Source organism: Aotus nancymaae, unplaced genomic scaffold (assembly GCF_030222135.1).
Source record: "Aotus nancymaae isolate 86718 unplaced genomic scaffold, 86718_ANA_hifiasm-v0.15.2.pri h1tg000022l_1, whole genome shotgun sequence".
Lineage (NCBI taxonomy): Eukaryota > Metazoa > Chordata > Mammalia > Primates > Aotidae > Aotus > Aotus nancymaae.
Genome location: NW_026988435.1, coordinates 6,973,528 through 7,000,595, shown reverse-complemented (window position 1 = coordinate 7,000,595; position 27,068 = coordinate 6,973,528). Strand labels below are relative to the sequence as shown.

The 27,068-nt window shown below is 34.0% G+C and overlaps 1 protein-coding gene across 2 annotated transcripts in view; it reads left to right on the top strand.

Annotated features, from left to right (window-relative positions):
* Window positions 1–27,068, top strand: part of EPHA3 (EPH receptor A3) — a 374,626-nt gene that overhangs the window by 289,150 nt on the left and 58,408 nt on the right. The window contains exons 6-10 of one of the 2 annotated variants that reach the window (XM_064380008.1): window positions 7,187–7,311; window positions 10,742–10,901; window positions 17,763–17,865; window positions 18,811–18,878; window positions 23,893–24,018. In XM_064380008.1, coding sequence (XP_064236078.1) covers window positions 7,187–7,311; window positions 10,742–10,901; window positions 17,763–17,865; window positions 18,811–18,878; window positions 23,893–24,018 — 582 coding nt within the window. Of the gene's footprint in view, window positions 1–7,186; window positions 7,312–10,738; window positions 10,902–17,762; window positions 17,866–18,810; window positions 18,879–23,892; window positions 24,019–27,068 lie in introns of both variants that reach the window. The other variant, XM_064380007.1, reaches the window with a different exon arrangement.

The following is a 27,068-nucleotide window of genomic DNA, read 5'->3' as shown; positions in this document are numbered from 1 at the left end:
GACCCACCTGTGGGAGGTAATTGAGTCATGAGGGCAGATACCCTCATGCCATTTTCATGATAGTAAGTTCTCATGAGATCTGATAATTTTATAAGGGTTTCCCCATCACTTCACTCTGCACTCTCCTCCTGCTGCCATGTGAAGAAGGAAGTGTTTCCTTCTCCTTCCACCATGATTGTAAGTTTCTTGAGTGCTCCTCAGCCCTGAGGAATGGTGTCAATTAAACCTCTTTCATTTATAAATTACCCAGTCTCAAGCAGTTCTCTATAGGAGCATGAGAATGAACTAATATAACCTCTTTCACACTGAAGCATTATATTTAGAAACCTATGATTATCCCCTAGATTTTCAGAACCATATCACATATATCACATATATGAAGATTGCTCTAACTCTGTGAGGATACTGGAGGATATTAAAAGAAGACTTTATATTTTTATAAAAAGAAATGTGTGGATTAATTGCTAAAGTGAAAAGTAAGATTTTATTTTGGTGAATTTATGCAATAAATGACTATGAAAGGAACACTTCTTTCATCATTACATTTTTTATTTCTCCATGCTGAGAAAAGTATAAGATAATAAATTGTAACAAAATTCTCCAGCCTTTAAAGCTACTTTAGATCTTTAAATTTCAATGATTAAAATTTTGGAGGTTTAGTCTTCAGGAAAGATGAAGTCTTGTGTATATTGTAATCCAAAAATCGGGGGAGGAAATTTTGGACAAAATTTATTTTTAGTGCATTATGTCTTAGAAAATTTTTCTCCCAGTACCATTAATTCTATTGAGAAAATTACTTTTCTATTTACTATAAAATTTGAAGACCATAAATTTGTAGAGCGTAGTCTCTCTTCTAAGCACATTTTAATTGCCATTTTTGTTTTAATTTTATTATTTTAAATCAGGAGTTAAATAAGATGTATTTTTTAGAGGAATCAGCCACAAATATTCTGTATACTTTATTGCGAGGCTAACCAAATTCCACGGCTAGATTTATGCAAATCAGGCACTATGCTAGGCACCTAAGACTCTGAGGGACATACAGTCTAGTGGGAAGACATACTGTAAGCAAATTATGTAATTACAAAACAATGCTGTGGGCTAAATAATAGGAGAATGAGTAACTTCACTATAAGAGGCCAGAGGAAGGAGCTGATTATTGTGTAAGGGACTCAGGAGGAACTTTATGAGGGAATTATATTAGCAAAGGATTTTAAAGAATAATGAGTGGTAGAAGCTGTTTTCCATGTGGAAATGAAAGCGATCTAGTGTCGCGGTCACAGAGTATAACATACACAAATAATTTAAAAAAGAATTGTCTTTAGAATTTTAGCTTTGAATGGAGGGCAATAAATGACAAAGCTGGTATGTATGTTGCAGTCTTGTGAAGAACATTAAATAACAATGAAATGAATTTCAAACTTTGTATCCTACTGTAGTCCAAAGTTTCCCAACTCTTTTTGATCCTAAGAGTTTACTGCTATCATCTTCTTAAAAATACAGATCTCCAGACCTTTCCGTTGGAGATCATTATTTGCTTAACATTTTAGAAAATCTAGATTTGAAATTATAGAATTTTGAAAGAGAGGGGAGTCAATGTTTCATTTGCTTTATAAAATACTAAATCATCAAAATGTATAGAAAGTTGAAGTTCTGAAAATATTTAGCTGAGAGGCATAGAATCCAATGCAGGTGGTAAATGGCAAGGGTTTGAACTAAGCCAGGAGTGGAAAAGTAGAAAATCGATCAGCTTTCAGAAGGTGGAGCAGATTGGCAAGCTGAATTATGAGTTAGGAAGAAAATAAAAAGTATAACTCTGAGATTTTGAACTGGATACACTGCAAATTGATGAGGCTTTGTAGCTGAAATAGAAAATCTGAACACTAGGTTTGGGGAAATCAGTGTAGGAATGGTGAGGTGGAGAACATTAAGCTATGAATGATTATGCTAAATCAAACCCAATAGTGTTTCTGGATTTAATGGAAGTATTCACTTCTGAAAAACTGAGAAGGAAATATTCCTCAGTAGGCACTGTAATGAATGGTAAAGAAAAATAAGGGACTAATGCTTTTAAAGTCATGTCTGATTCAAAGGAAAAAACTTTCAACCATTTACTGCATGTATTTTCCCATGGAGATAATTTTTAAAAGCTTTGGCTCACTTAGAAAAGAAATGCTGAGCCCTTTTTGTTATTACTTTAACTTGTCCAATCTCTAAACCACAGAGATACCTCAGAGGTTCATTAGAAATTCCCAAATCTAGAAAGAGGAAGGTCCCAATAAAAACAAACGAACCAAACCAGATCCTTTAGGAGTTGAATTCTGAAGCTTTCACTTCCTGATTCTAAGGAAGGATCATAATTTAGCTGCAGAACAATGGCAAATGTAGATTTTAAAACACCATAGTTAAAATAAAGAACCCTTTCCATGTCTGTCACTAGATCTGGCACACACATGTGTCAAGTGTAATTCTAACACAAATTGTGAATGATGCTATTCCAATCCCTAACCTGATCCCTTCACAAGGAGACATTTTCTAGCTAACATTTTTGCTTTTCCTTTGTAATTTGTTTTTCTATTATTTCATGAATGTAGTCAATGACTCAGGTTACAATGTGCAAAAACCTTGCTTCCGTACTTCAAGTAGATGAAGAAACAATCTTTTAGAAAAAGTTCTTCTCTGCTTCTCACCCGAAGCACCACTCTTATAGTTAATAATTGAGCTAGCCTGAAAAGCACTTTTATATCAGCTTTTATAAAACACATATTACTAGATTACATAGGGTTAAAATATCTGTCTACTTCTATGTCATGACCAAAGAAAAACTTGAAAGAAGAATGGATTGAAAGCATCATGCAATTCCACTGTCACACAGTTAAGAATTTCCTTAGTACTGGCAGTGTTTGGAAGGTTTCAGTAGTACTGTATAAGTCCAGAGAAGCTTCATGGAGGATGGTCAGCTGTGTAATACGTGAGCCACCTTCTTAATCTTAACTATTTTTCTCCTGTATTTGTATTCTTTTTAGAAATATTTCAGTTAAAATATGATCAATATCGCTTTACAAAGTATATTAAGTCTCCTTTATGGTTTTACAAAGGACACATGTATCAGCTATACCCAGAATAGCAAAAGCTAAAGATCCAATATCAATATGATCTCCCTCTCTTAAACACCAATACAATAAAAAATGTATTTTACATTCCAGACATTATTTTAAATTTCCTAAAAATTATTACCTTTATACTGTTTAAGTTTTCTTTTTACCAGTTTCTACATTTGTTTTTCTACAAAACTATTTGCTAACCTGCATCAATGCCTGCTCCAATTTCTCTGCATCCTATTCTGTCATCAACTTCTTTCCTTAATAAGAGAAGCATTTTACTCCTCATCATTTAGGGTTTATAAAAGGCAAAAAATTAAAAATCCGGCCAGGCACGTTGGCTCACTCCTGTAACCCCAAAACTTTGAGAGACTGAGGTGGGTGGATCACCTGAGGTCTGGAGTTCGAGACCAGCCTGGCCAACATGGTGAAACCCTGTCTCTATTAAAAATACAAAAATTAACTGGGCATGGTGGTGCACTTCTGTAATCTCAGTTACTTGGGAAGCTGAGGCAGGAAAATCTCTTGAAACCCGGAGGCAGAGATTGCATTGAGCCGAGATTGCTCTATTGCACTCCAGCCTGGGCGGCAAGAGCAAAACTCTGTATCAAAGAAAAAAAAACACACACACACACAGAAAACCTAGGCCATTAGGCCATTTACTGGCAATTGTGATTTTAGCATATATACCAGAATTTTTGCCAAAAAAAAAAAAAAATCCCTGAGCTTTCTCTTCCTTCTTAATTTCTCCTGTAGCTTCCAGCATTTCTCCAGTCTTAAGGAAGTTGAAAGGTTTTTTTTTTTTTTCTATTTTGTATAACCATTACCCTCCATTCTCTCAAATTGCAGATTTAAAAAACAGAAGAATGAAAATGAAGTAAATCTGTCTTACAGTGTACATTGCAATATCATGATTTTTATACAGAAAAATACTGATTTAAAGAATTTCTATGAATTCGCAAATTAGTAAATTGAACAAATTACTCTTTGATATCTGAAAATTAATGAAAAACATAATTTGTATTATTGTTTCTCACTAATTTTCTAAATTGTGTTACAGCACATAAAATAATAAATTATACTTCAAAACATGAATTAAAAAGTGTTCTAAAAAACTTTTTAAAAGCATTGATACAATGGATGCCTAGAATTTGTCTCTTTCTCCATTATGTTTAATTATGTCCACATTATTTATCAGGAGAAAGAAAAACAATTTCTTTTAATTATTTATTAACATTAAAATATTGATGAGCATTGCCTAAAAGTAGTGGGCTTCCAGCTGGTGTACTGAGTTGAACTTTGCTGAAATGCAGCCAGCACAAGGGGCGTGTATTAAAAGAGCAGAACAAATGACTTAACAGGGGCCTAAAAGCAGCAATCAGAAAAGGTTCATTTAACATAGCTATGGCACAAGCTTCAAGCAATTGCCTTTACTTAAGTAAGTGTGGAATTACAAAAGGCTATTTATTACAGTCCAACAGGGTCCTGTAGCTTGCCCAAAGAGCTTTGAAGAAATTCAACAGTTATAAAGTCCTGCCCAGTGCAGAAGTAGTAAAATTTGGACAGACCCTCGAAACAGCCCTCAAAGCTTTCATTAAAAAGTTAATGCCATCCTCATCACAACTGTTCTTTGAAATGAATTATTTTCTCACTCTTCTTTTTTAAAAGGAGGGATGCTGTACCTGGTTATTTTCAAAACTTCTTTGGAAATGAATTTCAACCACTAGGAAAATAATAAAAGTTTCATGGTGGTATTCAAATTAAATGTAGGACTTCATGAATTTAACAGAAAAGTGTTCCAACATCAAGCTTCTTGAAATGCTCTTGAAACAGATATTAAATGTGACTCCACTAATGGACTTACTTCAGCAGAAAAATTAGTAGGATTTCCTCATTGTAGAAAATGCAAAATTTGAGTCCAAAGACGTTGGGGCTGCAATTTTTTTTTAAATTAGTGATTGGATAATGAATTGATTTTTCTAACTATTAAAGTAAGTAAAAGTAAAATATTTTTTAAAAAATCCACATATCTCTTTATAATTCAGGAATACATTTATAACTATTGAATATGTTTATAAAGCTTCAACTAAATTATAAGAAAAATAACATCTTTTACTTTAAATCAACTTTAGAGAGCAAATCACAGGGTTGTGGGGATGAAACCTATTTAGAGACTAAAATAGAGGATTATTGAACAGATGATGAATTGACAATGAAAGGTAAAGGATGTTAATTTATAGGAAAAGATGTTAATTTCTAATGGGAACAAAAGGTTGATAAGAAAATGAATGTAGTTTTTCATCAGAAAAGTAACCCCTACATTTTTCCTTGGCAAAAGATTAAGTCAGGTCAAGCATGGTGGTTTACCTCTGTAATCCTAGCACTTTGAGAGGCCTAGCAGGGAGAATCACTTGAGCCCAGGAGTTCAAGTTCAGCTGGGACAACATGACAAAACCTTGTCTCTACAAATAATTTTTAAAAATGCTGATGGTGGTGGCACAAGCCTGTAATCTCAGCTACTCGGGAGGCTAAGCCAGAAGGATTGCTTTAGCCTGGGAGGTAGAGGCTGCAGTGAGCAGAGATCACATCACTACACACTAGCCTGGGCAACAAGGACAAAACCCTAACTCAAAAGAAGGAAAAAAAAAATAAAAGATTAAGTCATCATTCCCAGGACAACCCGTGCTTTAATTAGAAAAGTGTTCCTGTGAGATCTTACAAATAATAAAAACAAGTGGATGGAAAATTTTGCAGTATATTATATCTTTTGGTGTACAGTTTTCTCTGAAATGGCACAAGGCAAGCATAATGAAAGTTTCTATTATGGGTAAAGAATAAAAATGAAAAGCATTTATAGACAGGAACAGTTTGAATGTGAGGTCAGATGCAAATGTCATCGTGTGATAATCATAGAAACATCAACAGATATGGAACTTCTGCTAACTTGTGGGCAGTACAAATACATGAGGTTCTTATAGTCCTTGATTTGAGAAAAATCTACATAAAAACAAGTTCTCTAACAATGAAAACAATTCAACAGTTAATGTATCTAAAGATTCTTGAGTTTTTGTTGGTTGTATGTTTGTAGTTTATTTTGCTGCATTCCATTAAGACAGGGTACCACTGAACTGTAGTGAGACGTTTTGATTGGCTAGGGAAGCAAGATTCAGATTTGAAAGCAGAAGTACTTTGATAATAGTATACATTTTTCTTTTTAATGGAAGGATTTGCAGAAGGAAATCACTTAAAATATATTTAATCTTCAGTTAGAAATGAATTTGACCCTATGATATCTGATCCAAACAGATGGCGTTTTTATTCGTATTCCATACTTTCGATAATGCTTAGCAAAACTTAGCAAATGTAGAATCACCACCAAATAAGACATTTCAAAACATGTTAGGTAATTGTAACACATATAGCAGTCATTTCCTTGATATGTTTCATTAAATTATTTTACATTTTATTTAAGAAATAAAAATGTAGAAAAGAAGACTATTTCCTTTTTTTTGTATTCAAGAGATTTTTGTCAGAAGTCAAGACCTACTGTAATATGTCCTAAATCATATCTATTTTACAATACACTAAATATTATTATTACCTATGGATACCATGGGACTCCTTGTGCATAATGGGTTTCATATGCACCTCTTGCAGAGCTGCATATGAAAATGTTATCAATGAGCTGAAGAATCTGGCATTAATAACTTTGCAACATTATAACAAATAGGTAGTCCTGATGTTTTGTTCTTTTTTTAATATATCAAATATATTTCATTGCTTACATTATAGTAGCAGATTGAAAACATCTGCTCACTTGCCACTAGTCCACCAGCAGCAGAGAATCCCAGTTCATTTTCCCTAGGCCTGCATGTACCAGGGCTATAATCCAGCTGTTGAGCCTGGATATGGGGCCAGATTAATACTCAAGAGCCTTGGAAATGGAAATAGTGCTTTCCTGCCAAAAATTGGAACAATGAGAGACTCCATTTGCATGTTCTCTTCTCTCTCTGTTTTCACTCACCATTCTTTCCAACCCATTAACTTGCTTCCTTCCACCTTTCCCTCCCATCCTCTCTTTACAGCTCCATCGCCTATCCTGACGATTAAGAAAGATCGGACATCCAGAAATAGCATCTCTTTGTCCTGGCAAGAACCCGAACACCCTAATGGGATCATATTGGACTATGAGGTCAAATACTATGAAAAGGTGGGGAAACAACGTTGCAGTATTGCGCTGTGTAGGAAAGAGGCTGTTTACTCATGAGCTGCACTCTTGCAAAGAAACCAGTGTCATTGCTGGTAAATGGTAGAGCACTGTATAGAACCATGGCCACGTGACGTTTTTGATTATTGGTAGAGGAAGGTTTAGAAAGCATCTTGTTGAATACCCCCTATTCTACAGCAATAAGCAACATCAAAGATGCCACTGCCAACTTAATCCAGCTAGTTAGGGCAATAGCCATGACATCTATATCCTTTTACACCAAGACCCCTACAAGACCACCTACTTCATTGTGATTTCTTAGTCTATATGTGAACTATTTTTTTTAGTTCATTGCCTCAAGCATCATTTCCTGACCTTCACAGTCACATGCATTTCATTCAATACAAATAGAAACATTGTGCTAGTAATAAAAATATTGTATTATTTAACTGATGATGAAAAGCTTTCTTGACTCTGTAGAAGGAAATTTAAAAGGGTGGGGGTGGATAAATTTGCCTGACATAAAGTTGTGGCTTGGTAATGCAATCATTAAGAAAACATGAACATGGTTATTTTTACTCCAAATTTTAAAATTATTAAAAAAGAATAGGTATGTGGTTATTTTGCCCTGAATGGAGTGGGGAGTATTCCATAATTCTAAGTAACTCATTTTTTTTCTGCTTATAAATGATGATAAAGTTTAAAGGCAAGATATGTTTAAACCTTAGAATCACAGCTAGTTAGTTTCACAGCCACTAAAGTGCACACTAGATATTTGTCTAACTGCTTCAGTTTATAAAGTGTGTGAAAATGAATTAAATGCAAATTGCACATTTATATAGCAGTTTATATTTACAGAACATTTCTGTGGATGTTACTTAAGTTTGAGCTGTATAATAACCTTATGAAAGTAGGAAAGTGAGTTCTTTTACAAATAAGAAAACTGAAACTGACATTATATAAATTTCCCGCAGCCTCACTGCTAATAAATATTAGGACTCTGTTTTGAATTGTGGCAGCCGTAAGTCCTGCTTTAGTATGTTTTTCCCTATATCAGGTACTTTCTCTACATGAGAATAGATCGTTACGAGAATTATTGGCATAATCAACTGTGCAAAAATGCATAATGTAGAAACATTGTTTTGTGTTATGTAGCTATTTCCTTGCTTGAAGTTAATGTATTTCTCAAGTATAATGTCATTTTTTTCAGTCTCTCTCACAGAGATAGGTATGTCTTTTTGGTTAAAAATAATGGTGCCAAATAAACTTCATTGTTCCAAAATTATAGTAGAAATAAGTTTTGTCTTAGCTTTCAGTCCTCTACTGTGGTAAAATCAAATACTCACATGATTGTGATCTACTTTCAGAAGTGTGACGATAGAATGGGCAAAGATAAGAATTCACGTTCATAAATGATGCCACAAAATTTTAAAAAATCAATGATGTGCTTCAGTTTAAGCTAGATTTCAGAACTGGGAGAACAACACCTAACATTTAGATCTATGAGGCCAATCTCAAATTTTAATTGTATTAAACATTTTATGTTTGTGAAAGGTGTGAATGTATACAATTAAAATTTGAAATTTTGCCTTATTTCAAACTCCTGCAACAAATGCAACAATCATCTTTTTTTTTTTTTTTTTTTTTTTTTTGAGATGGAGTTTTACTCTTGTTGCCCAGGCTAGAGTGCAATGGCATCATCTTGAATCACTGCAACCTCCACCTCCCATGTTCAAGCAATTCTCCTGCCTCAGCCTCCCAAATACAGGCATAGGCCACCAGGCCTGGCTACTTTTGTATTTTTAGCAGAGACAGGGTTTCACCATGTTGGCCAGTCTGGTCTTGAACTCCTAACTCAGGTGATCCACCCACCTCGGCTTCCGAAAGTACTGGGATTATAGGTGTCAGCCATCACACCTGGCCATTACTTTTAAACACTATTAACCGATGCAGGAAAAAAATGGCCGAATCTATTGATTATTCCCTAAATACTTTTTGATACATACATATCTGTAATATTATTTAAAATACATATTTATATAAATACTTATTTGCATCTTATATACCTACATTTAAAAATTAATTCTAAGTGTTTACAGTATGCTTGGTAATATTTAGAAAGTTTATCTAGGATTTAAGCTACACAAAGTCTAGCTTTCTTTGGTGTCGGTAATGCATGACATGTTTTCTGTACTATTCAATCTAGTTTTGGTTGAGGATCTACAGTGTTTTATATTAGCCACTCCAGGCCCTACCCTAGGTTCAGGCACATTGTACCATTGCTTGAAATCAGGTTCCCCATAGAGCTCTGTGTATAATAATATATGTCAGAAAAAAAACATAATTCTACATAAATTCAATTTTTGTAAACAAGGATTGACACAAAGACCACTAAAATGTGCAGTGAATTTAATGTACAGTGTTAATCTCCTAGGGGAGATCCTTGTTGGGAAATATTTCTAGCCTTCGATCTGGAGATTTTTGTCTCTACCAAACCACAGTGACTTAAATTAAATACAGCACAAATACAGTTATGCTAAAAATAATTAATGTAGAACTACATATAAAACCTTTTTAGGTTTAATATTTTAAGGTTAATAGAAAAATGTTCTACTTCAGAATCAATATAGCAATCCTAATAGGAATGCTCTAGAAATTCCATTGTATTTGTGTGGGTGCCATTTTTCCCTGACACCATTTAGGTTTAATTCAAAGGGATATTTTCTTCTTTGTAAGTTTATTATTGGAATTAGATTGAAGCTTTCTCTCAGCCTTGACTTTGAAGAGTGCATATCTTCCCTCACATATTTACTGGTTAGTTAGAATAAAGCCAAATTTTTCCTGCTTTACATGCAGGGCAGAAATCATAATACTGAAATTAGGAAATTCTGTAAATATTTTTGTCTTTTAGAAATGCCTCTGTTGGGTCGGGCACAGTGACTCACGCCTGTAATCCCAGCACTTTGGGAGCCTAAGGCAGGTGGATCACCTGAGGTCAGGAGTTCAAGATCAGACTGGCCAACATGTCAAAACTCCGTCTCTACTAAAAATACAACAACTAGCTGGGTATGATGGCGCACGCCTGTAGTCCCAGCTACTTGGGAGACTGAGGTAGTAGAATCGCTTGAACCTGGGAGGCAGAGGTTTTGGTAAGCCGAGTTCGTGCCACTGTACTCCAGCCTGGGCAACAGAGTGAGACTCCATAAGGAAAAAAAAAAAACAAAAAAAAAAACAAAAAAAAAACACAAAAAAAAAACCCTATGTTGCATTCAGAGAATAAAATAATTGAAATAATGGATATGACTTTTTAAATCCATCCTATGATCTGTGGTAAAATACAAAAGAATCAGGTTTGAGTGATTCACTGTTTACCATTTTAAAGCATTATGAAGATTTGATTTTAACATGATTTTTTTTTCTGACCTCAAAGCAGGAACAAGAGACAAGTTATACCATTCTGAGAGCAAGAGCCACAAATGTTACCATCAGTGGCCTCAAGCCTGACACAACATACGTATTCCAAATCCGAGCCCGAACAGCCGCTGGATATGGGACGAACAGCCGCAAGTTTGAGTTTGAAACCAGTCCAGATTGTATGTATCATTTCAATGTAGTTTAGAGGAGAGGGTAGGGGCCTTTTGAAAGATGTCTGATCACTTATTCTCATTATCTCTAAGTCTTAACCAAATGTGATGAATTTAAGGTATATTGCTTGGGACATTTAGCAATTTGCAGAGCCCCGTGTCTGTATACAGTATTTGTGTTTATGTGGGCGTACATTTTGTGTTTCTTTTTTTCTCTTGCACAAATCAAACATATTCTAATGCTTGGAATGCTTCTGGTTTTTTGTTAGCTGTAAATTGCTTTAGAGGAACATTATTTAATCACGTAACACACTTTCAGTGCCTGTCATTGCAGATATTCTAGGTTCATTGAATGATTCAGTGAACTACAAAAAAAGAAACTTGCTGATCCATGAGAATCTTAATTTTGTTTTAATCCTTAACACATTGAATAGCATATCACATAGAGAATAAGGATTTTCTAAAATGTGTTTTATCACTTTATTCACATTCACAAGTAATTTGAATATCCTGTTCCTTTAACCCCAAATTTGGCTAAAATTGGCCTAAAACTGGTAAGCATTTTCCCAGCAACTTTTCTTTTTTCAGATGAATTTTCTTCATACTTTAAAAAGTCCTTTGATAAAATATAATTTTCAAAAAGGTAAAATCATGTCTATGGCACTAATACAAAATGAATACAAGTTGATTTTATTTAACTTATTAATTATTCAGCAGATTAGTAAGAGATTAAAACCTGTTCTAAGAAAAACTTGAAGAACAGATACATCACTATGTGTGTGTGCATATGTGTGTGTGTATGTGTGTGTGTGTGTTTACGCAGTCATAATATGTTAAAAATGTGCTAATATATTCAAAACTGGTTAATATCCAGTTGGGGTAATAAATGTAATGATTGAGGTCATCTTTCCTACAGGGCACAAACCAGTTGTATTTCTAGTAAATAAGTGTTATTTTAATTGTTAAAGGAAAAATTATATATATATATATATATATATATATATATATATATATATATATCACTATTGGTTTTCTGAAACTTAAATTCAATGTTGTAAAATAGCCTGGAAAGATGAGCAGTGATGCATACCCTTTAGAAATAGATTATTCAGAAAGGGTCTGGCAATGCTTAACACTCTGCTGAGAGAAGCATCATACTCTTCTGACCATTCCCATCTGCCCTCTTCTCCCTGACACCTGTAGTTCCCATCTTCTAGATAGTTTGTTTCTGACATAAAATCTCATTGTTATTGGTGTATTTTTGTGTCCAAATTTGATAACTAATAAAAATATTCAGGATTGACCTAAAAATATAAAACTCTTTCTAGATATATAGTATTTACTCCATCAAGTTTACTCATGTTGGAGTACATATTTTATGGCGTAATTTCTGTCAGACAATTAGAAATGCCGCTTACCATAAGGAGCTGTAAATTCTGCCAGGTATTGAGATGCTAATGTTTTTAGAAATCATCTGCTCTCAGCTGAACCATGACAATTCTACTCAAAGGAAATCTGCCATCCTCAAATACATAAATCTATTCTTAAAGACCTCTTGTCATAGTCACGATAAAATGAGTATGGAGAAATCACTCTCAGAGGATATTAGAAATAATACATGAAATAGTATGGAAATGCAAGTGCCAACAAGGTTTAAAACAAATTAAAAATTGTAGATGACTCAATATAAAATATAAGTGTAACTTAACACTAGTACTTCTAAGACTTTTTGCAAATGCTGATTGGTACAAAGAAAGTTTCTATTTTTGAAATGATGACAGATTAAATTTCCTCAAAAAAAAATTTTTTTTTTTTTGAGACAGCCCTGCTCTGTCGCCCAAGCTGGAGTGCAATAGCAGGATCTCAGCTCACTGCAACCTCTGCCTCTCAGATTCAAGCAATTCTCCTGTCTCAGCCTCCCGAGTAGCTGCAACTACAGCCACACACCACCAAGTCCAGCTAATTTTTTTTTTCTTTTTTGGTATTTTTAGTACAGATGGGGTTTCATCATATTGGTCAGGCTGGTCTCAAACTCCTGACCTCAGGGTGATCCACCTGCCTCGGCCTTCCAAAGTGCTGGACTTATATGAATATTTGAAACAACGGAAATAACAAAATCTATATTTGATTTATCAGGAGGGATTCGAAATAATAGAAGTAGCAAAGCAAATTTTATTGTGTCCTGTGGTGGAAATCAGGCATATTATGAGGCAAAAGCTCAGATCACTATTAGATAAATGCTTTTTATTCATATTTGGGAACATCCCTATAATCTTATATGGTCTTAACACTTAATCCTCTCTGATAAGTAAATTTGCAAAAACAATATATTTTAAAATTCTAATGTAGTTCCAGATTTATCACAGATATTGCTGTGGTAGCATTTATGCATAAACTTCTAATGCAGCTTTGGTGTCTGAGGTTTAAGAAATATCTCATTTGAAAACTGCAGGGTCTTGGGATTTTTGCCAAGTAAGTTTTGTATTAGAAATGCTTCCATTGATTGAGAGAGAGAAGAGGAAAAAGAATGAAAAAAAAAAATGAGATTTTTTCTCCTTCCTCATTTATTTAAAAACTATGAATTACACATTTTAAGTTCTTTAGAAAAGTTAGTTTACTTTTGCTATTTCATCATAATTTTTCCTTTTGTCTTAGGAGGTAAAAGACAGCAATTTTTTTTGTCTCACTATTACTATTTTTTAAATCAAAATGACACATTCCTAAATACTCTAAGTATCTAATAAGAACCTTATTTTTTATATGTTGATTTTTTAAAAAATAGGCAAAAGAATTTGTTTGTATTCAACAGTTTCATTTTTTCTCCAGTTTTAATTTTATTTAATTTACGTATTTATTTATTCTTTTTGAGACTGAGTCTTGCTCTGTCACTGAGGCTGGAGTGCATTGGTGTGATCTCAGCTCACTACAAGATCTGTCTCCCAGATTCAAGCGATTCTGTAGCTGGTATTACAGGCGTGTGCCACAACACCCAGTTAATTTTTTTATTTCTAGTAGAGATGAGGGTTTCACCATGTCGGCCAGGCTGATCTCGAACAACTGACGTCAAGTAATTCGACTGCTTCGGCCTCCAAATGTACTGGAATTACAGTCGTGAGCCACTGCACCCAACCAGTTTTAATTTTTTAATTACATACGAATTATCATTCATGACATGTACGCATATTTCTTAGTAGAACACAATGTATTTTGAGCTAGAATCTAGATAATACTTTCTGAACTTTATAGAGAAGAGATGGAGGCAGAGTAGACCACATATTTTTTTCTAAGTGCTCTAAAATATCTTATTTTTGTATTCAGTACTTTATATTTATTATCATCTTCATTTTATAGATGGAGAAACTGAGGCATAGAGAGGCTAAGGAAGTTTTCCAAAGTCACACAATTGGCAAGGGATACATTGATCCCAGAATCCATGTTTCTATGTGACAGTATATAAAGCAGGATGATAAACATTTCGTTTGATTCTGTTCTGTAAGCCATTCAGATACTATTATTTCCTTGTGTGCATCACCTAAGATGCAGAGCTTATGTTTTTTTTTTTTTTTTAAGTTTGCATATCTAGTCAGTGGAGCAACAAACCTAGAATCACCAAGTTTTGAAGTGTTGAACCAGTGCAAGTATTGCACATGAAAAAAAAAAGAACTTAAATAAATAGTCGTAATTTGAACATGTGAAGAATTTCCAGAATAACAGTCTATGGAATAAAGTTGACATGGAGACTTGAAATGCTGCATTCTTACTTTCTTGGACCCTATTATTAGGAGATATAAAGGAAGCCTGACAAAAGGAGAATGAAATCATTAAATACAGAAATTTCTGCATAAAAATTAGGTATTCATCATCTATAATTTTGTAGGAAATAGAATACCTTTGCAACATTTTCATCAGGGAAATAATATAAAAATTTGTAACGTTTAATGAGCACTTAATATATGCTTGGCACTACTGTAAGTGTTTTACTAGTATTAACTCATTTAATTCTCAAACAACAAAATTATGTCACACAGCAAATAAGTATAAATGCAGGAGTTCTGACTCAAAAGAATGAGCCCCAAATCATTCTTTTGAGAGAGAAAGCCAGGACTCTGTGTAGGATGGAGTAAAATGCAAATAACTGGAAACAGAGGGACAGAAAAAAAAATCAAATTGAATTTCCAAGAAATGTAATAGCTATCAATTATGTTAAATTATTAGACACCTATGTAAATCATCACTATTATTCATTCACATTATTTACTAATTTTAGCAACAAAAATGATCTGATTTAGTTATGTGCTTTAAATAGTCTCTGAAAGTCATATATTTTTAGAGAGAGAAAAAACTGTAGAGAATCCTAGTTTAATTTTGTTTTCAACAGAAAAAGAAATAGAGAATTATTCTTTCTCCTATCATATTTTCCTTCCCAGTTTCACTGAGCTTTATTTTATAAGCTGGCTAATCAAAATAACCAGAAAATTCATACCTTAGTACTTCCTAAAAATTATTACAGTATGCAAACTGAAAAGCATGAGTTCAAGTCATCACTATATGTTTATGAAGCATTTTTGAAATATTGGGTTTAGCTATTTCACAAACCATTCACAGATCTATAGCCAATGGATAGGGATGCATCAGTCAGATGCTCTGGGAAGCAGGTACGGAGATGGAACTATAAGAGCCTTATAGGAGAAATACATGTGAAGGATGAAAAGCAGATGGAGCTGAGCCAGGCAAGCAGAGCCTCAGACTGAGATGGAGGTCTGTCATTTTTAAAGGGAAGGAGAGAAAAAAGAATGGGTTGCAAATGGGGAGCTTCCGAGTACAGATCTTCCCCAAGCAAATGGGGAGCTTCCGAGTACAGATCGCCCATTTGAGCAGTGTTGCACTGGGGAGGGATGGTTAGGCTCCAGTAATCCTTAGCCAGTACTGTTAAGTCACCGAGGGAAACATAACCTGTGCTTGAAGACTATAGCGGATCCTGAAGGTGCAGCAGCTGGAGGCTGTCTGCTCTCTGTACTCTTTGCAGCAGGAACATCTGAGCAAGCACTCCTGTGACTGCCACAGCGGTATAAACAATAGTTTGCTGGTAGTAAAGAATAAAGGGCTTGCAACAGTTTATATTATGAGTGTGCCATCCTGCCACACTCTGAGCACTGTTTTTCAGATGCTAGTCACAGGAAACTCCTAATAATCTATCTGTCACGTTTCTTTTCTTGCATTATTTAATGATCCCTAAGACCACATATTTTAGAGAAAATATTCCAAACTTAGATTTGTTCAGGCTGAAGATGCCATGTTGGTTCCTGGAGAGGTGATAGTATTGAGATAACTAAAATCTGCTCTTCTTTTGAGTCCTGATGTTTTCAGGTATTTAATCAGCATTTATGACAAGAACAATATGTGCAAATATGAGCCATAAAAGAGGCTGTTCCAGGAAAATTGTGTGTATTTTACAAAATCTAGAGATTAGGATGCTTATGGAGTTGTAGGAGGCATGGCTGGAGATTTAAACATGAAACAGATCCTAAATGGTTTTTACACGCTCTGCTATAAAATTTGCATTTTATCCTGAAAGTGATGGACAACCAAAATTTTCCTATGCAAAAATTTTATGCATAGGAATGACATGGTAAAATTTCTGGTTTAAAAGGAATATTCTAAAAGATAAAAGATTTGAAAAGTATACAAATAGAGACCAAATTTAGGAATTTCTAATTATAATCCAGAAGATAAATGAAGACTTAAATGAGGATATTTAAGAGTGTCTGATGATTAATTGGATGCAGAATGATTAGGAGATAGAGAGGAGAAGGTTATTTTATATTTATGGTCTAGATTCTTGATCCTCAAAATGTTGTGGTCTGGACTCAGCATCATCAGCACTGCCTGTGTGTTCATAAGAAATGTACAATCTCATTCCTTACTCAGGATTGACTGAATCAGAAACTACTTTTCCAGAGATTCCTGAGTGGTTTGTGTGAACATTAAAGTTTTAGAAGCATTGTTCTGGGTCGAGAGTCAGTAAACTTTTTATTTGTATAGGCCAGATATATTTCAGGCTTTATGTACATTCATTCTCTATTGCTGCTACTCAACTTGCCCATTCTAGCATAAAATCAGTCATAGACAATACACAGATTAATGATTGGTCATGGCTATGTTCCAATAAAACTTTATTTATGGACAGCAAGATTTGACTTTCCTGATATAGAATTTTCACGTCATGAAATCCCGTTCTTTTGAGTTTTTACGACTGTTAAAAGGAATGTGAAACCATTCTAAACTCATGAGCTGTACAAAAACAGGGCACAGGCAAGATTTGGCTCCTGGGCCTTTTTGCCAACTGTTTGTCTAGGTGAATAAATGAGCTAGGAGCCATTTGTAAGGTAGGAGATAGAAGGACAGTTTGCTGGTAGTATGTGTTGAGGTCCATGTATTATATCACTTTTTAAATGAATACAGATATTGGAGTTAAACTAAGCTTAATTAGAAAGCTTTTTAAAATTTTATGCTGAGAAATCTTCATCTCCCTAAGATTCTTCCATAATTTCTGGTTCGTTCAACAAGTTTTTTTGTTATTGAGGATGGAGAAACTCAGTACAGCATATCTTGCACAAGAGACATTTAAATGATGTTTGACTGATGTCATTGACACAGTATTCAATCTTATTAATTAGGTAGAAATTTCAAGCAAAATTATGGGAAATATCTATTTTTTTAAACGCTAAGAATATTTTCAACACTGTATCAGACATTAAGCCATATTTCATGTAAAAGTTGGACACAAATAATTTAATTAATCTGCAGTTCCATGTAGGTGTCAGTCATGACGATAACACCTGTTCTTATTTTTTCTCTTCAATGTCACAGCTTTCTCCATCTCCGGTGAAAGTAGCCAAGTGGTCATGATCTCCATTTCAGCAGCAGTAGCAATCATTCTCCTCACTGTTGTCATCTATGTTTTGATTGGGAGGTAAGTTCACAGTCTGTTTCATTATTTTCTCTCATTATTGCTTTGTTTACTGCCCTTGATTGCCGTTAAATTTGAAAAGTAGGCGGGTGGATCATGAAGTCAAGAGATCGAGACCATCCTGGTCAACATGGTGAAACCCCGTCTCTACTAAAAATACAAAAAATTAGCTGGGCACGGTGGCGCGTGCCTGTAATCCCAGCTACTCAGGAGGCTGAGGCAGGAGAATTGCTTGAACCCAGGAGGCGGAGGTTGCGGTGAGCCAAGATCGCGCCATCGCACTCCAGCCTGGGTAACAAGAGCGAAACTCCTCAAAAAAAAAAAAAAAAAAAAAAAATTGAGGAGTGTGCTCAATAAAATATTTTAACAAACAAAGTCTTTCCCTTATTTTAGGTCCTCTCTCCTTCTTTTCTTTGTGTCTCCATCCTTAGTTTGGATTTTCTGCTCTACATTAAATTCCTGTCCCCACTCTAACACACACCCCTCCCCTTCTCTCTTCTGACCTTACTCCTACTTTTTACTTTCTTTCTCTAATTATCTTCTCACTCTTCAAATAACCTCAGATTTCCTTGACACTTTCTCACCCAGAACGTGGGTAACACTGCACAGCACTAATCATTACCCATGGAGACTTTACCCTTCATTCCTTCTAACAGTAGTTGTTAAAAAATACTATAAACACATTCTGAGGCCATTATAAAAACTGAACTGGAGGGTCTGCACAGTGGGAAGCAGCTCTGTGTATCTCCTCATTAGGCAGCATTCCAGGGTCCCCAGAGAGAGGGGCTTTCTACAGAGGATTTAGAAAATATGAAGTTATTAAACTTTCACTAAAGCATTTAATTGTTTGAGGAAAATGCTTCATTTTTATGGTTTGCACATTTTGCACATAGATAACTATTTCAAATATATTCCTCTTATGTGTTGCTTTCTTTGATTTACCTCCAGGTTCTGTGGCTATAACAAGTCAAAACATGGGGCAGATGAAAAAAGACTTCACTTTGGCAATGGGCATTGTAAGTTTCTCAACTTGGCTTTTCATTTTGCTTCACCGTTTTAGTTTTAGCAATTACTGATTTACAATTGGTTAACATCCTCTTGACAAAAAGACTTCAAAATTAGGTTTATGGAAAAATCGAGTACATCAAATCTATTTTAGAAAAAGAAGGAAATTCATGGTTCTGCATTAAGTAATTTTTACATGTGTACATTTCAGCGTACTTAAGCTAAAATAAAGGGTAATCTGTGGTTTACTTTCAAATAACGCACATGATAGGTAGAAGAAACTGTAGTCAGCTCTGCATGGCTGAAATGCAAAGCGTATCTTCCATTTCCTTATTACTAGTCCTCTGCTAAACTCTAAATGGGAGACTTTTCTCTTTCCTAACTGCCAAGTAAATATAAACAACCTCTGTTTATGTGAAGTGCCTTATTCCATTTTATCAACCAACCTAGAAAGAGTCTTTAAAATAAACTGTCTATTTTGCAGTTACATGATATCCAACTAGTAGTAAAGCCAGAACTTTCTCTTCACATTTTAATTTGTCCTTTTAAATTTTTTTTAAATACACATTTAGGAAACAAAGTGTTTACAACTAACAAAATGGTTTTTTCTTTTGTTTTGTTTTGTTTTGTTTTTTCTGGTGAAACGAATCATTCCAGGTGTTTTGCTTTTCCAAACTATGGCTCAGCTTACTGTGGCAATTACTAATCAGTGGCTTAAATAGCATGTTCTCATGGAAATTAGTACAAATATTATACTCATGCTCATGTGCTCTAAAATAATCTCAGTATAACTAATGTAGTCTTTTAAGCAATTCTTTCTTTAGTATTCACTATTTTCTTCTAAAAGTATTTGTGAATCAACATGATACTTTGTATCAGCCATTGAATTATTGCCTAAAAATGATAGAGTTATAACTCAACTAAAAAACTTGACTACCTGTTGCTAACATGCAAGGAAGCATACAGTAGCTTGAAAAAATAATGCCTTTCAAAATATAAATTGATAAGAGATGAAAGCAGGATAAGAGTTTGCAGAAGCATTGTTTTGTACATCTCATTACAAGGGTCTATATAAAATAATTCACACAAAAAAGCCAAGGCACTACATTCTTAAAATCAATATCACCTCACTCCAGATTAATTAGGTGACCAACTCAGAAGCCTAAAAAGAATGCCGGAACAAGTACAGGATACTCGTCTTTCTTTCTCTCAATGGGCCCACAAAACATTTGTGTTACAATTTCTATACATAAATTAGAGCAGTGGAATTCTTGTGGATTAAGTCACCCCTAGTTTGACTTGGACAGTTGTTGTAAATATCATCTTTAGACCAACACTGTACTGATTTTAAGTTTTTATGGAAACTGTAAGCCTTATGAATTTGTAGTTTTGGTAGATTTCTGTGTACCAATTATTAAACGGGTTCCTGTAACGTCCCAGTCTGTTTTGCTATTGTTTTTATGGTGGATTTTGTTGAAAGTTTTTTTTTTTTTAAATGCACAGTATCCTTATGGCAAAACAAAAAAGAACTGCATTTCATCCTGGCTGCAAAGGCATAAAGTAACTTATATGCATATCATAAACTTTCTGCCTCTTAAAACTACAGCTGGTTTATTTCAGACCATTTATTTGGTATTACTTTAAAAAGCTCTAGCTATGAACTGTTCCCTCCAGCCTTGTTACAAATCCTATAATATTGCTTCAAAAGGAAAGAAATGTGTTTCACCTCCTAAGATCCTGTCCCCTTGCCCTTTCTGGCTGGGCCTTTTTACTTCTTTGCTATCCTTAGGGCAACTCATGCTGGTAAAATGGAAATGTAAATTATTGTGTTTGCACAGAACGAGCTGTAAAGTAGTGCAGCTTAACACGTGTGCATGTGTTTATTATCTGGTTTTCATGACAGAGCCCAGTTACTCTGTATGTTGCCCTTAATTATTGGTGTGAAGGGATTATGTGTCTTGCAGCCTGAATCACCTGATTCCTGAAATCTCTGGGGTCAGCATTTAAAAATCAACAGCCAGTGCTTCCACAGTGAACAGACTATTTTACTTGGGGATATATATGTTTATGTTTGTTATTTTTTTTTCCCAAATGTCTTATGGATGGAAAAGAAATTCATCTTATTTTAATTAATAGCAATGAATAGGACTGACTTTATTTGGGAATGATTATTTAAGTTTCAGATTATTTAGTAATTATTAGTAATATTAGTATTAATTATTAGAATATTAGCATTACACATAAGTATTAATCATACATATATTCTCTACAGGCTAACCTAACTGGTCCTGAAGGGTACATCTAAATCACAATTTCAAGGCTTTTTAAGGCTAATGCTTATTTAAAATATGTGACACATTGTTCCTAACAACTCATTTTATAATCTTTGTAAATTCTGATGCCAGGATATCTCCCCTAAATTAATTTTATTAACTTCAGTAAGGTAAAGCAGTTGTAATTATGTACAAAACAGTTCCATTTTACCTTATGTTTAAAGTCTCATTTTATTTCCTTGGAAAGGATTGCTAGATTTCTTTACCTTACTGTTGCAAAGTAAGGGCAAATAAAAACTGGAAAATCACACATTATAGGGCTGATCTGATCTAAGTTTTCATATTAAAATGTAACTAGATTGACTAAATGAAAAGATTCCAACAAGACTTTATTTCCTAACATATTTTAGTAATGGTTACTTACTTTTGCAGTTTTTCTTACTCCACATCTAGAAAAGTATGATAGCTTTCCTTAATCTTAAAGAAGTTTATCCTTTTAAGTGTAAAGAGTTTTAGTACTAATAATGTTAGGAGTCATTTTAATGTAATAATAAAGCACAGGTTACTATATTCAAGGGTGGCTCTCTCATCTGTGTTCATAGGAAGGAATTATGCTTTTATGGAAGAAGCACGTGAGTTGATCTGTGAGCTCCGAAGAAATGGACGTTTTTGAGCTTAAATTCTACCATTAGAAAACCTCATTGATATTAATAATCATACATACATGTTCTTAATAATGAAAACACTAATTAGGGCAATGAGCTGTATCAGTATTGAGCGGGAACTACGTAACAATCTCTCAAGCTAGGGAGTTGATGGCATCGATTTTTTTCTCAGAGCCCTGGCATGTCTTTTTTGCCAAGATAGTCAAGATGAAAAACTCTAAAAGGGAAGTACTCTCTTCAAAAGGCTTGAAGAGACCCTCAAGAGTTTGTCCAAAGCAAGGGACGAAACTTGCATTTCCCCATTTCTGTGGATACTGACTTCCTAGATAGTGGTGTCTTTTCACACCATCCACACCCCGCCTCAAGCTGCATAGCAGCTGCTCTTTTGTTGTGGCTGTATCGGCACCAGGAGAAGCGGGAGTCGTGTTAGCTTTTCTTCTGCATTCTCTATGTGCGCTGTCGCTGCCACCCTTGCTTCCTATTATGCTGTGTCAAAGTCATCCAAATAGTAGCTGAGGAAAATTGAGTTTCACCTAACCTCTCTCTCAGCCACAGTTTCTTCTGTAACCAATTTGTTCTTACATTGATGTTTCTTTACTCAAAATCTCTGCGAAAGCTTCACAGGAACATACATTACAATGCATTATAACTATGAGTTTCACGAAGTTGTCTTGTAGTTGGATGAATTGATCATTTGTTAACACATACCGTGAAATCCTCAACTTGTTGGCCTAATGTTCATTGTACTGAGGCTTCCCAGAAAAACTGCTGGCATCTGTAGTCTCCACACCTATTTAATACAAACTACAAAACTAACTCACGAAGTGTTCAATTGCGACTTTGCCAATGAGATTCTCCCATTATGAAGTATTACTGGAAACAATAATATCTGGTTTCGTTTGTTATACTAGAAAAAAACTCAATAATTTGATGTAATGAATGAAAAAATATTTCACTATGAAGTATCCATATTCTGTGCTAAAACAATGCTATCAATGCTACCAAAACTAAAAACAAAATCAGTAGTATTAGTAGCTATACCATGGGAGTTACATTGCAACTTTCTTTAATGCTAGAGCATGTTTATTTACTTTAGTAGATCTTAGATTCACTTTTTAAAAACTCAGGGTTTTTGTTCAGAGAAAGTTAGTTTATTAAAAATAGCAAATTGTCTCCACTGTTATTTTTCCAAATTATAAGAATCTTATTAATATTAAATCAAATCTAAAATGATTCCACTGTATCAGTTGTCTGTAATATTTTAATTACAGGATATGAACATTTTTACCTTCAGAATAATTTAATGAATAAATACAATATGAAAGAGATTTTTATTTAATAAATATTATATATGACTTATGTTTGGAACTAAGCTCCTTAGTGCCATTATTAAACTCATAGACAATATTTATTTTTCCTCTAATTATGCTGTAAAGCTATACAATATGATTATGTTTAACTGATACTATATTGGTGTGTATACACAATACATACATGTATATGCATACTAACAGCTTAAAGTAGGTCTGTAATTGCAGTGGGAGATTTTGATTATGAATGTTAATATAAGCAGTATAGTGTCAGAAGGTATGCCATTTTATATCCTTTAATTTACCTATAATTGTAGCCATTATCTCACCTTATAAAGGTATTGAATTATTTTCAGATCTTGCATTGTAATAGATATCTGGTTATTATAACACTTGTGCAATCATAAATATGCAATAGCGTGATGGCGTTCAGTCACAATTGCTCCTGGTAGTAATGACTATGTCTAATCAATTCTGAATAATTTTTCTTCTTAAGATCCCCCTTCTTGAATATCCATTTTCCTTCTGGTGTTTTTGCGAAGAAAACTCATCATTGTGATTCCTTTTTATAATTCATCATAAAGAACTTTTTTTCTTAAAATTTTCAATGCTTAGTCCAATGTCACTGCCAGTTTCTGTGATAATACAGAATAAACTGAAGGTTATGCACCTTTCTGGGGTGGGGATATTTTTTAACCAATAATGTCATAAAATTCGATCTATAATTGTTTTTATGAATCTAGCTACAATCGTGCCTTTCTTTCTTTCCTCAAACAGTAAAACTTCCAGGTCTCAGGACTTATGTTGACCCACATACATACGAAGACCCTACCCAAGCTGTTCATGAGTTTGCCAAGGAATTGGATGCCACCAACATATCCATTGATAAAGTTGTTGGAGCAGGTAACCACAATGACCCTCCTACCAACTTCTGTATGTGAATAAAAATGCTACCTAAGATTACTTAGTCTCTGAAACCTAAGTATATTGCTAAGGAACTGGGAATTTTCTGAATACATGATCAAAGGCAAGTAATAAATAAGTGCAGTATATAATGGAATGTAATGAGTTCAAAGGTGCCAGACTTACCGACTCACAGACTGTGGCTGATTTTCATTTATTAAATTTCTGATGTGACGGCAGCAACAACTCCATCTTCCCATAGCTGTGCTGATCATGTGTCACACAGCCTATCTGGCTAAGTAAGGATAACTGGATAAAAGTCTTTCAATTTAGGCAAGCTGGGTAATTAAAAGTTTCGATTTCCAATTTTAAAATCATTTTTGAATTAAAAGAACAAGACAAAATATAATTATGACTCATCTTACACAAATTTTATCACAACTATCTTGAGTGGATATTTTGAATAGCATAAAGTGCTCCATTTTAACGCTTGCTTGACTTTGAATAGTCTTATTGTGTTAAAGCTTTTTTTTTATAAAGGTATCTCTTTGTTCTAATTATTAATTTAAACAATAATAATTTCATTAATAATCACTTATGAAAAGATTATTAATCACAGTTGCATATTTATAAGAAAAGTTTCACATATTTATAAAATAACAGTATTTTATACACTTACACATAAACACATGGTCATCCATAATATATGCAGTAAACGGGGATGGAACTACTATTCACAAGTAAAAATGAACCATGCTCAGCAATAGAATATTTCATACCATGATCTCATCCTTCCACGCCACTCCCAAAACAAACATAAACTAGTTACGTTGATACAGGAAGTAGAGTGAACGACTGAAAAATTAACTCACTGAATTTTGTGTAATGTCAGATCACATGTTCTGCAAGTACAATCTAGATTTATGTATTTATGGGTGATGCGTCTTTTCAAAAATGTACATGACATTCTCTCTGTTTCTTTTTCTGTACACCAAAGCAGTATTTAAAAATCAAGTAGTAGTTACTATGTGACCAGGACAATCTTATTATTCCTATGATGTAAATATAATAATAATTTTCTAGAGCTTCTTTTCTAATTTTCCTAATTTCTTATCCTAAAATGTACAGGTGCAGGTAATATTAAAATATGAAACTTGCGTTCACAGAAGGAAAATGGAGTAGGTACTTCTTTTTCACAATCTAAGACTTGATAGTAAACATATTCGCTGTACGTCTGTGGTGATCCAGTGCCAAAACAGATATATATTGTTTACTCTGCTTCATTTCTACAGTCCTGATTTGTGAACAGCTCCATGATGCAGAAGGGTTTAGTCTGGCTGGTTTTAATGTTTCCCCACAAGAATGCACTTTTCTCCAGCATAGAGGCTACAGTAGCAAATACGGCACAAGGATTTTGAATGCTCAACTGGAGAATATGTTGAAAGGAGGAAAAGGTTACTTATGCTAAGCCACTGTCCAGAAGCCAGACAGACATTATTATGATTTTGAAATTTAGGTACCTCTGCATTGGTAAAAGATGTTTTATGTAGATAATACTGACAGACTCAGATATGCAGATCATGGCGATTGAGACAAAGCATACCACTAAAAATAGGAGCTGATAAATGAGATAAGGGGAGGTCTATTTATACTGAATAACTTAATCCCTCATGCTCATTAAAGATTCTAATAGAGACTCTTCCTATTTCTCTCTTCAAGTATATTTGTAAACTATAAGACACATGCCCATGTTCAGGGTTTTGCAGCCAATATTCACATTTGCCACATTAAGAACAATAAAACTGTGCTTATTTAATTTGCAAATAGGTGTATCTTCAAGGTTGGCTATGTATTTTTATTATGCTTACATTACTAAAACAGTAGAAAGCAGGTTTAAAGCTAGTGCTGGAGGGGGTCATTCTACTTAAATAAAAGTAGTCATTTTTTGCTTCTTTAAATGAAATTAGCATAATAAATTTTATTTTGAGCGGGTTTTACATTTTGCATCTTAAATCAGAATACGGTCCCCATTCTCATAAAGCATACCTATTTCAAAGAACAGATAAAAACTGCTGTACTTATTAGATTTTAAAAATCAAGATCTAGTAGCTATGCTTTTATCAAGAAATGACAAGATCTAAATTTTCTTTCACATTGGTGCAAAGTTAATTGAATAAGACAATATAAAACTTGGCTAGATGAAGTGATTAGAAACTGCATTTGCCCTGTCTTTGTTAACTTTTCCAATGCAGTTGTTTTATTTTTTATCTTTTAATCTTTTTCTATTTTTAGCAGCTTTCTTGAGATATAATTTACCAACCATAAAGCTTACCTGTTTAAGTATACAAGTCTGTAAATTTTTAGTATATTTTCAGAGTCCTATAAACATCATTGCTATCCCAATGCAGTTATTTTAAATTATTAAAAAGATAATTGAATTAATATTTAGCATTTCTGTGTCTTTTATAATATATTGGTGGCTATTTCTAGTGTTTATCTGATGAAATCATCATATTACTAAATTTGGGGATTTTTAGAAATTAGCATCGCTGAAACACAATTTTCAGGAATTTCGAAGGTAAATATGTACATGTACATGTTTATGTGTCCAGGTGTCCCACTTACAACAAAGAGAACTCTTAATTGGCTCATTTAACATTTGAACTCTTACTTTTTATATCCCTAGAATGCTCTCCTTTACAAATATTTGTCCAGTAAGACATGAACCTTGTTATCACCACCATTACCATAACTATCTCTTAAAATAACATATAATTTGGCATCTTATAAAGCACTTTCATAATTATTTGTCAATTTGATTTAAACAGAAACTCTAAATGGTAGTTAGACAATTTATCCTTCAGGTGAGTCTGAACTCAGTGAGATAAATAGTGATCCACACTTAGATGGCACCTACTGTGTGTCTGGCACTGTTTCAATGCTTTACATCCAATAATTCCTTTAATTCCACAACAGCCTTATAAGATAGATAAAATTAGTGTCCCATAGAGATGAGAAAAGATAGATACAGAGAGGTTAAGTTATTTAAA